The sequence below is a fragment of the Salvia miltiorrhiza genome, chromosome 5 (assembly GCF_028751815.1).
Source record: "Salvia miltiorrhiza cultivar Shanhuang (shh) chromosome 5, IMPLAD_Smil_shh, whole genome shotgun sequence".
NCBI lineage: Eukaryota > Viridiplantae > Streptophyta > Magnoliopsida > Lamiales > Lamiaceae > Salvia > Salvia miltiorrhiza.
The window spans coordinates 24465326-24476967 of NC_080391.1; the positions used below are offsets into that span (position 1 = coordinate 24465326).

Consider the following 11642-nt stretch of genomic DNA (forward strand, 5'->3'; position numbering starts at 1 on the left):
TTGGATTTGGGGATTTAGGGCTCGGAGGTGGAGAGAGCGGTGGAGACGGAGAAGGGAAGCTGATGGAGGCAAGAGAAGAGGGAGTTTAGGGCTTAGATCTGTGCTCGACGGATTTACAGAGGGGGAAGGAGGGAGGCGGTGATGGCGGCGGAACAGAGGAGGAGAGGCGAAGGGCGGTGGTGGTGAGTTGCCACCGTCTGAGGGGAGAGAAAAACACAGGGAGGCTTGGGCGGCGCCTCTGTGTGGCGAAGGCGGGAGGACGAAGGCGAAGGAGGGAGGCGGGAGGACGAAGGAGAAGAAGGTGTTAGGGTAGATCTGTGCTCGATGGATTTACAGAGGGGGAAGGAGGGAGGCGGCGACGGCGGCGGAACAGAGGAGGAGAGGGAGGCAGAGGCGGCGGCGAGCCCTAATTCATGGGGGAGCGGATTTACAGAGGGGGAAGGGGGGAGGCGGAGGCGGAGGCGGCGGCGGCGGAACAAAGGGGGAAGAGGGAGGCGGCGCCGGTGGAACAGAGGGGAAGTGAGCGGCGGCGGCGGTGGATTTGCAGAGGGGAAATGGTGGAGCGAAGAGGGAGATGGTAGAGAGAGAGAGGCGAGTGATGTTAATTTGGAGGGGTAAGTTTAATTAGAATGATGTTTAAGTGAGAGTTAATTAGCCTTAAAATTTACCCAAAAAGGAAATGAGACAAGATTATTGGGACAACCCAAAAAGGAAAGTGGGACAAGATTATTGGGACGGAGGGAGTACTATTATCATGTATTACAAATACATATGAATAAGTAGACTCGTTGTTGTAACTCGTTGTTGTTGCTTTATCAAATTTGCAATCAAATTCAGAAGATAATCAAGAAAATTTTTCTTGCACGCATTTCACAAGCCATTTTGTTGTATTATAAATCATGAACTAACACTCGACACTCTCCAACCACCAAAAAAATGGCAGCAGCTGCAGCAACGCCTCTTGCACCTTCCTTCAACCTCTATTCCCCCAAACACTTGATTAAATTCAAAACTTCAAGATTGAAGCTCAAGCTCAGCAACAATCTAAACCGGCAGTCTGTTTCTTGCTTGCCCGCTTCGTTTTCTCGGCCAGTATCTGTTAAAGGATCAAGAGCTTTAGCAGCAGCAAGTATCATCAGACGGGCCTATGTTTCGGGCCCGGCTTTCGACGCAATCGTGTCGGAGGTTGACCCCAAATCGACGGCGCCGATATTGTGGAGCTGCAGCCGCTTGATGTAATTAGTTGGGGGCTGTTGTGGAAACTTGTTTCGCGGCATAAATGGAGAGTCTTGGCGTCAGTTCTCACCCTTTTCGGCTGTACGAGTTGTACACTGGCCATGCCCTTGTACTCTGGTATGTGGGAGTTGTACATTTTCGGAGAATTTTACTTGTGAAGTAGTTGGCTGCAATCTTGATTCTTAGATTAGGGGATTTTGTTGTGATGCATCATAACTATGTGGATGTTGTTTTAGGTTAGCGAGTCCAAGTTAATCACATTCACATTTGCTATTCTATGTTTTCTGAGCTTTGAGAAAAGGATGCGATATCTGTTTTCACATGATTTAGACCTATTCATGTGATGTAGTTCTGTAGCTTTTGTGAACAGCAAATTACTGTTTTTCCTAGGGCGTTCTTGTATGGTCTGTCGATTGCGGCATTGCTTGATGATGGTGTTTTCGGATATCTAGTTCTTGGACATTTAGATGAAATGTAGTTGGAAGGGAATCTAAATGTGTAACTCTACTTTATAAAAGCTAGTTTTAATCATATCTGTTTAATCAAATGTTTGAATGTATAGTTCGGGTAGTCTTTGTGGAAGACGAGTAAAACTAGGTCTTAGTAATTCTGTAATTGTGACTTCTCTTACTAACATATTTTACAGTTATGCGCCATTCTATTATGATAGTTATACCCATGATTTTTCCACAGCAATGACATCTTCTATCAGTTATTAGAGTATTGGAGAACACAAACCATGTGCATGCTTTAATAGAACAGGAATTATAAGTGTAAATCATAATGATAGATGTGCATCTGAAAATTGTCAAAGAAGAAGTCAACAAATGTGCCTTAAGAATTTATGTATCACATCTTTTTATGCATTTGGAGACTTGGGAAGCTAGAATGCAGTCATATGTATTCATGGAGATACTTCAAAATATACAAGTGTAATTCTGTTTATAGAACAGTTTTAGCATATAATTTATGTGAGCTTCAATTCCAAAATGTCCCTCCTATGTTTTTACATACTTTATTCAATTCATTATTGCCATGGAGAATTAGAAAGGCCATTCTTGTGATCAATATATCTTACTGCTCTGTTAATATGGACTTCTATTCCGAATTGTTGTCGAATAAAGTTGAACACTGTATGCAGTAACACCAATAAATGAATGAATAAATGAAAATAACTCTATCCTTATTTCCACAATAATCAGTGGGGGCAGAGTATGTCAATCGTGACGATATACACCAATATTACTATTACAGGCACAGGGAAATTTTTCGAAGTATTGATTGGGGCAAGACCAGAACCTATCTGGCAGCTGCTGAGTAAAGTGGGAATACTGTATACATTGGAACCCATTTTCACAATTATTTTTGTGGTAAACATGAATGGCATATGGGAGAAAGTTATGTCGAGCTTAAGAGCTCAAATATTTCAGAGGGTGTTGATTCAGAAGGTAAATCATTTTTCTTGTACTATGCTGACATTATAATTGATGACTGCTAGTGAAATAGAAGCAGTTGTTGTTGCAGAATTTCTGATGTACTTTTGGAGGCTTTTACAGTTGTATAAATCACTTTCTTATACTTATTCATCAGTAAAGAAGTGAAATGAAATTGTTGAAGAGCTGTCGCCCTCTATTTTATGCACAACATACTGCATTCATATTCATGTTTCTGTCCAATTCCTAGTAAGCGTTTTATTTTATTTCTGCAGGTGGAGTTTTTTGACAAGTACGAGGTATGAAGCATTCTTCCATGTTATTCATTCATCACCGCAATTAATTGGCAAATAATGATACTAGTCTAAACCTTATGTTACATTATTCATTTATTGTTTCTCTTCTCTTAGCTCATTCCACTTTATATCGACTGACCCCTGTGTTTTATAACTGATTTTGTGCGCTCTCTGTGTAGGTTGGCGAACTGACTTCCTTATTAACATCGGATTTGGGTTCTCTGAAGGCCATTGTTAGTGATAACGTATCAAGAGACCGTGGTTTCGGGGCAATTTCTGAGGCAATCTACTCTACACTAAGCAAAAGTGAGCTAAATTGATATTGACACCATTTCTCACCTTCTCTAATGGGAGACTTAGTAGCAAAGAAAGTTTCCTCATTTTTCTCACTGTATTTCTCAATTATTTGTCCTGATGGATATTTGGAAAAACTAAGTGTTAATCGTAAAAGTTCAAGAGCAACTACTAATAACCCTTTACAATGAATCTTATTTTCCTCCATTTCTTTGCTTGGAATGATGACTCTGAGAATATATATGTGTCGTCTCTTATGCAGGTCATTGGAACACTTTGCTTACTTTTTGCTCTTTCCCCCTAGCTGGCGCCAGTTTTAGGCCTACTTATGCTAACAGTGTCTGCAGTAGTTGGTAAGATTGTCTCATAGAGTTTGGCCAAGTGTTTTCTTCACATGGGAGAAGGGGTCCTATTTGCAGTTTGGCTTTTTGGTATGGATTCTATATTGGGGCACTCAACTGACATCTATGCTTTTATGTAGCTGTATATAAGAGAACAACTGTCAGTGTCTTTAAAGTTCATGGATCTGCACTAACCACTATAGCTGATTGTGTTACTGAAACTTTTGCTGCTATACGTACTGTGAGCTCCTGAAATCTTGATCGATACTGAATGTTTTTGTGCATCCAAGAGATTGTGTGTTTGGTAATTATAGTGAGTTAGTGATTATTGCAGGTCAGATCATTCGGGGGTGAAAAACGTCAAATGTCAGTTTTTGGTCGACAGGTAGTGCTTTTGTTTTATGTTTTCCGATGTTTTGAGAAAGTTTTGTTCCGGAAGAAGTGTAGAATCTCGGGAATTTCTCAACATGCTATTGGAACTTGTCAGGTTCTTGACTATGAGAGAAGTGGCATGACCCTCGGAGTATTTAAGTCCATAAATGAATCCATCACAAGGGTTGCCGTCTATGTCTCTTTAATGGCTTTGTATTGTCTTCGAGGAAGCAAAGTAAAAGCTGTAAGAACTTCAAGTTTCGACCTTCCTGAAAATTTGTATCCGATCTTCACTTGGATATTACTTGTTATCATGTCTAATGTCTCAATTTAGGGCAAATTTGATTTGATATTGAAGAACTCGATTTGTTGCGTATAGGGCAAACTTGCAGTTGGAACCATGGTTTCTTTTATGGGATACTCTTTTACATTAACATTTGCCGTGAGTATATTCACTTGGGATTGCATTTATCTTCTCTTATATTCCTTCTTTAAATATTAAAAACTAAAGCAAAATTTCTAGGTTCAAGGTGTGGTGAACACATTTGGGGATCTTCGAGGAGCCTTGGCTGCTGTTGAAAGAATTAACTCGGTCCTGCCTGGTGCTGAAATTGATGAAGCACTAGCTTATGCTCTAGAAAAAGACTTGAAGAGAAGGAAATCACATGATCCAAACCTCGAACCTCTATTGGCCAATTCCAACGGGAAAATGCAAACCAGCAGTGTGGGATACATGTCGTCACTAAAATCTGCTAGTGATGTGCGCAAGCTTGCAGAGTCCGGTGATATTCACCTTGAAGGTACGGACTTTGGGTTAGTAATTCTATTTCATGCTGGAGTTAATTCGTAGCACCGATAACACGCATAATAGACAAGATGAAACTGAAATTAGTAAAATATTTCTTGCAAAATCTTAATGGTTGATTGAAGTACTACCATCACAATTTCTTTTGCATAAATCTTTAGTTTGAATACGGTCATTGGCTACGCATTAAGTGTTCACTGGCTTTTTGTGCTGGAAAAATGCACACCTTCCTTGCATCATTCTGTAAGAGATATGTTATATTGCAGATGTTTCTTTCTCATACCCTCTAAGGCCCGACGTGGAAATCTTACAAGGCCTTGATCTGACTTTAAAATGTGGAACGGTCACTGCTCTGGTTGGTCCTAGTGGTGCCGGGAAAAGTACATTCGTACAGCTTTTAGCTCGCTTTTATGAGGTTATACCCGATGTTCAGCTCTAGTAGTGGATGGAAGTTTATATCATTACTTACGAGTAACTGGAGTGTTTTTAACATTGCAGCCAACAAGAGGTCGCATAACTGTTGCTGGAGAGGATCTGCGATCATTTGATAAGAGTGAATGGGCTCGTGCGGTTCCATAGTGAACCAAGTAACTATCTCGACACTTCCTCGTTAATGTTTAAATTATATCCAAAAGTATAACACAGTCTGAGTATCTATTCTATATACTTGGTACCATTTCGAAGCTTGACAGGATATATATAGTGGTGAAATTCCAAGAACAATAACCACAAAGACCAACACATGTGGGTAATTTATTGGTTATAAGTAACTAGCGCATATGAGGGAGATCCTTAAATGATTCAGATTAGACTTTAAACCTACATGACAGTAATTTAATGTCAAATAAAGAGCATTTGTTAGCTTTACTAAACACAGTATATTGTGATCTGCTGTAGGAACCTGTTCTATTCTCCATGTCTGTTGGAGAAAATATTGCTTATGGGCTCCCAGATGACAACGTTTCCAAGGACGACGTAATAAAAGCTGCTAAAGCAGCTAATGCTCATGAGTTCATAATCTCGTTGCCACAGGTAATGGAAGTGTGGTACTTCACAATAGTCTACCTTTCCCATTTGTCGTGCTTTGCTGATTGATTGTATTTCTGTAGGGTTATGACACATTGGTCGGTGAGCGTGGAGGGTTGTTAAGTGGAGGACAGAGGCAGGTATAGTATGTGGTTCTCTCTCTCTCTCTCTCTCTCTGTGCCACACCCACGCACAATGAGCAGATATGTAGCATTTGATCCCATCTTCCTATTTCCAGAGAATTGCCATAGCAAGGGCTCTGCTAAAGAATGCTCCGATCTTGATTCTTGATGAGGTAAAATCTGTCCAACTTCAGGCTCTTCCTCATCTCTCTTCATAAACGAAACAGTCTACCTTTTCAATTTGCCGCGTTTTGCTGAATGTTCCTATTTAAGTTTAAATGCTGCTGCTCGATGTCAGAGCAATGTACATCTTGATTTAGTTGTTCCTATGAAGGCTTTATTATTTCTATATCATTGGATGCTTTCGATGATGTCCACAGCCTAACTCACCCCGGTGGTTACAGGCTACGAGTGCTTTGGATACTGTGAGTGAACGTCTGGTTCAGGATGCTTTGACTCGTCTGATGAAGGGAAGAACGACTTTAGTGATTGCTCACAGACTCAGCACGGTTCGGAATGCTGATCTTATTGCTCTGTGCTCCGATGGGAAGATTTCAGAACTCGGGACACACTCAGAGTTGTTAGAACAGAAGGGCCTATATGCTTCTCTCGTTGGCTCCCAAAGACTTGCATTCGAGTGACAATCACTATGCACTGATCGTTTCACAAAATTTCTCTGCCAAAGCATGCAAATGTAAGCCTTTCTTGTTTTCTTGGGGGTTTATAGACCAGTCAATTTTCATTCGCTGCTTCTTTTCTTCCTCCCAGAAACTCGCTTCTGCAATTTGAAACAGATCGCCAATGAAAAAATCGCGAATGCTTCCGCACTAACATCATGGAAGGTGAAACGCCACTTTCTGATACACTGGACAAAACAATGTCGTAAAACCGTTACTTCATATAGTCTTTTTGATATATATATATATATATATATGCAGCAAAAACCACCTGCAACTTTTCATTTTATACTGAACTACATTGCTGTATCATTGAACATGGCTTACATCACATACGCCATACATATATATATGTTACAGATTAATATTTCATCAAGGTAAATACATGAGTATAGTTTGAGATATATGTGTATCTTTTAAAAAAAAGGGAGTATTATTCTGTGGTTGAAAATGAGATAACAGCATTCAAATTTGCGAGACATTCATGAAAAGGTCGTTGATGGGCTCAACCGTCGCCACCCCAACAAGCCTGCATTTCCCATCTCCATCCATTCTCTCTCCTCTTCCCTCTCTCATTTTTCCCTTCGATTCTTCCGACGTCAACACCGTCTCCACGAGCAGCGGCCGCGCTTTGTACAGGCTACCGACCGAGAAGCAGAACTCGGCTATGAACTTGAGATCAACCTACATGCCATGGAGTATTAATGGTTGGGGGCATTCGTATTTCATAGTCTGAGACGAAGTTAGCCTTACCTTGCCGGATTCTTGGTTGATTTCTCCCTGGAAGGCCACTGGGATTATGTCGATTTTGAGGAAAGGCGGCATCAGCAGCCCTAAGAAGGTGGTTGTGGCCGTCGATAGGGGTGGAATGGAGAGCTTTTTTACGTCAAACTCGACGTAAACTTGGCCATCAGAAAGCTTTGTGGCTGTGCCGGAGCCTGCACCGCCGGAAGCATTGTAGTCGAAGTCAGGGTATCGGGAAATGCCGAGCTTGCAATCTCCTAGAGTTTTGAAGTTAACGTTGGATGCATGAGTTGTGGGGTTTTGTGTTTGATTGATTGTGGCAGTTGAAACTGGTTCGTTTAGGTTGTTGGAGGATAGAGAGGTAGTTTTGAAGAGTTTAAGGTTTGGTTGGAGAGAGAAACGTCTTGTGTTTGGTGCGTGGGTTCTCTTGTAGAGAAATTGAGGATTGAGATGGAGGGTTTGGCACCCCATTATTTGGTGTTGTTTAGTTTCTGCAAAAAGAGAATGTTTGAGCGTTAAACTATAATACAGTACATTTTTTCAGAATATATCGGAGCTTCCATTTTAGATAGTCTAATGTGAGGCCAGTATGAGACCATGAGTTGAGGTCCTCATCCTCTCTCTCTCTCTCTCCCTCTCTCTCACACACACACACACAGATCATTAACTATTTATTGGTGAAATTCAGATATTCTTGAAGCAACTTGAACGAAAAATGGAGTCCTCTTTTTTGGTGTGAATGGATTGCTATGGTTTTCACCATTATTGTTCCGTTGCATCTTGATGCGCCTTGTGCAATACTTTCTTATTTCCTTCTGTAATTCAACTAGTTTCTGATTCTTGGAATTATACTTCTGTTTTCTGAATGAGTTGCTGAGAGGAGGCAATGAAATTTATGCATGAATGCTTTTAACTTTATGGAGACAGATTCTAACGTTACCCTTTTTGTTCTTTCATTGTTATCTAAACAGGATGGGACAATATTGGCATGGAAATTCAATGCAGCTACCAACTGATTTGAACCAGCTGCATCATTCAAGGGTCACACTCTTGCTGTCGTGACACTAGTTGTCGGTGGTAACCGAATGTACTCTGGATCCATGGACCACACTATTAAAGTAAGTTGGACATAAACTAAGGATGCTTCTTATTGTATGCCACTTCTCGCTAACGTTTTTCCATGTAACATATTAGATCTTTCTATTGCTTATTGTTCCTTCTCTTTTATGTTTATGTTCAGGTATGGAGACTGGAAACTTTGCAATGTATCCAAACTTTAACGGGACATAACCATGTTGTGACATCTGTTTTGTGTTGGGATCAGTTCCTTTTATCGGCTTCATTGGACAAGACTGTAAAGGTTTGTATTTCCTAGTTCTTACTCAATTTTGATGCTTAGTTGCTGTAAACTATTACTAAGTAGCAGTTTTATCATTTTGTGATTTTGTAGGTCTGGGCTGCAACTGAGGCTGGTAATTTGGAAGTAACATATAGCCATACGGAGGAACAGGTATGAATTTTTTCCTGGTTCACTTATTCAGTTCCTTTGTTATTTTGCAGTGGGAAATGATTATAAAGATGTCAGCAACTGCAATAATAAGAACGGGGGTCTCCAAAACCGTATGTCGTAGGTTCAAATCCTACAGAGCGTGATTTTTTGTTCATGGATCCTAATAAAATGAAATGAATTCAGTCGTATGCACAACAATTAGAGCAAGACTGATAGGAGACAAAATTTGGTTGTAGAAGTTTTGTTGCAGGGTTTAATCAGTCTATGCGGGATGCATGATTGAGAAAGTAAACCAGTGTTGTTCAATGACAATTCTGTTGGAGTCTATGATTTGGCATGGTGAGTTTTTTACTTGGTGTCACCTCTCTTATAATGAATTTCCTTGCACCTTGTTTTTGTAGATTCTCGGAGAGGGGGAAGATCTACTCCAAGGAGGCATACAAATTGGCCCCGGTGGTTGATGGATCGGGTCAAGTAAGAGTATGGAAGTGGTCGCCCGAATCAACATGAGAAGCTGGTTTTAGTCGGTTTTATTTTAGTACCGGTGCTGAATCTAAACGAGCGTCGAACAAGATTGGAATATGAAAGTGGACAGCAGAACCAACTTATTGTATCATTTTTCTCTTGTCGTCTCAAATGTACAACTTCACCTAATTCAAGTTTGAGAAATAAACCAGTTTACTCTGATAGCTTTTGTTAGTTGCTTCAGTATCTCAAATGTCTGTGTAACGCGATCATGATTGGATATTTATGAATAAAATTTCTTAAAAATTTATTGTTGGAAATATTGGTTTTAAGCCAATTTGGAAAATAATTATTTAATTAAATATTCGTTATTTAATTGAAATAATTATTGGATGTTAATCTACGTCTCGAGTAGATGAAAGTAGTATACTTGATGTCTTAAAACCGATTTCCGGTGAGTGAGGTATTGTATGTTAAAGATTGGATGTTGCGTAGGGAAATAACACTTGGAATGTGTTATTGTCCCACATTGAAATTTGAGAGAAGTCTTCGCATGTATAAGAATAGCTAAACACAAGGAGCTAATAACTTGTGGCTTGCTAGTGCTTCAAGTTTGTTTTTTAGTTTATTGTTATTATGTTTTTCGTCTCCTTGTTATTTCTAATCTTCTTGCGGGAAGAGTAGAGAGTTGCTTCAAGTTTGTTTTTTATTTTATTGTTATTATGTTCTTCGTCTCCTTGTTATTTCTAATCTTCTTGCGGGAAGAGTTTCATCTCGTCTCTACGTGAGCACTACCGGGGCGATAATCTTCTTGCGGGAAGAGTTTCATCTCGACTCGGCGTTGCTTCAAGTTTGTTTTTTATTTTATTGTTATTCTGTTCTTCGTCTCCTTGTTATTTCTAATTTGTTTATTTTCTTAGTTCAATTTTAGCTTCGATTGTTTAGCTTGAATTGTAAAAGTTTTTGAACGTGTACCCGGTTGTAACATTTCTCTAATAGAAATCCAATTTGGGTTTCATGTCAATGTTATACAATTTTATTAGGGCTAATTGCATATAAATTAGTATTAAGTTTTTGACAAGTTTTTATTTTGCACACTAATTTTAAAATTTATATTAAGATTGTTCAATTAATTTTTTTTTCATTTACATGTTTTGATGTGGTGACGTGACCAAAATGTGCTCGTGTGGTAAAAATATGATTGCATGGAAAATAAAACCAACATCATATTGTATAGTTGGATGGAAACGATCTCGTTTTAGGCATAAAGTTTGACCAAAAAATGGCCAAATATATAAAATGAGAAAAGATTAATAATTGAGTAATTTACAGTTGATTTACAAAATGCGAATTTATTGAAAATTTAATAATTTACATGCAATTCGGATAATTTCACCTTAGGCTTGGCCTTTACATGGATATGAGAAAGTGATGGTATCTGTATGACGGAAGAATGAAAAAAAAAATTAAAAAATGCAAGACCAGACATTAAATGTGGTAATAAGGTAGCTAAAGTTGGCACTAGTAGAAAAGGCTTTCATCAATAAAGTTGCACATACACATACAGATCTGGCTTCCAAAGATGAATTCATCTTTATTAACCTCTTTCTAGGTATAAAAATGAAAAGCCTAGACCAGTTCTACAGTAATTTCAGTTATGTTTTCACCATTCCACAGAATAAGCACTAGAGATTGAACATGACCTTGATAGCAGCCCCGTCTCAAAAGCATCTTCTGAGTAGGGATGGCAACGGGCCGGATCTGGACCGGGTCTGGCCAATACCAGATCCAGATCCGTTTTCATATATCAGATCCAGATCCGGATCCAGATCCGCGGATCTAAAAATTTTGGATCCAGATCCAGATCCGTCAGATCCACGGATCCGCGGGTCCAGATCCATGGATCTAGTGTTTTCAAATTAAATTCAAAAATCAATTCAGAAAATCAACAACATTTAATATCAACAACAAAATCAACAATGAACGACGGCGGCGGTGGAGTGCGGCGAGCCGAACTGGAGTGACAGAGGCGGCGACGGCGGTGGAGTGCGGCCAGCCGAACTGGAACGACGGGCGAGCTGCTGCTGACTGCTGCACTGCTGGCGGGCGGGCGAGCGACTGCTGCGCTGCTGCTGACTGCACGGCGGTGGAGTTATCCTGTGCTGACTACTGCACTGCTGCTGCTGCTGCTGCTGGCGGGCGAGCGAATCGGAGATGGAGGGAGAGAAGCAGGGAGGGAGGAAGCAGGGAGGGCGGAAGCAGGGAGCGAGCGAGCGTGACTCCAGCGGCGGGCGGGCGAGCGAATCGGAGATGGCGACCGG

At 40.2% G+C, this 11642-nt stretch overlaps 1 protein-coding gene and 1 pseudogene across 1 annotated transcript; one reads left to right on the forward strand and one right to left on the reverse strand.

The window, feature by feature from the left end:
* The first annotated feature begins 807 nt into the window (after nt 1-807).
* LOC131024178 (ABC transporter B family member 28-like) lies at nt 808-9641 on the forward strand (annotated as a pseudogene).
* LOC131024177 (uncharacterized) lies at nt 6881-7965 on the reverse strand. The gene is made up of 2 exons (XM_057953680.1): nt 7356-7965; nt 6881-7286 (listed from the first exon to the last, which is right to left on the reverse strand). The coding sequence occupies exons 1-2, from the start codon at nt 7815-7817 to the stop codon at nt 7068-7070; spliced, it is 681 nt and encodes a 226-aa protein (XP_057809663.1). The 5' UTR covers nt 7818-7965; the 3' UTR covers nt 6881-7067.
* Nucleotides 9642-11642: the final 2001 nt, after the last annotated feature.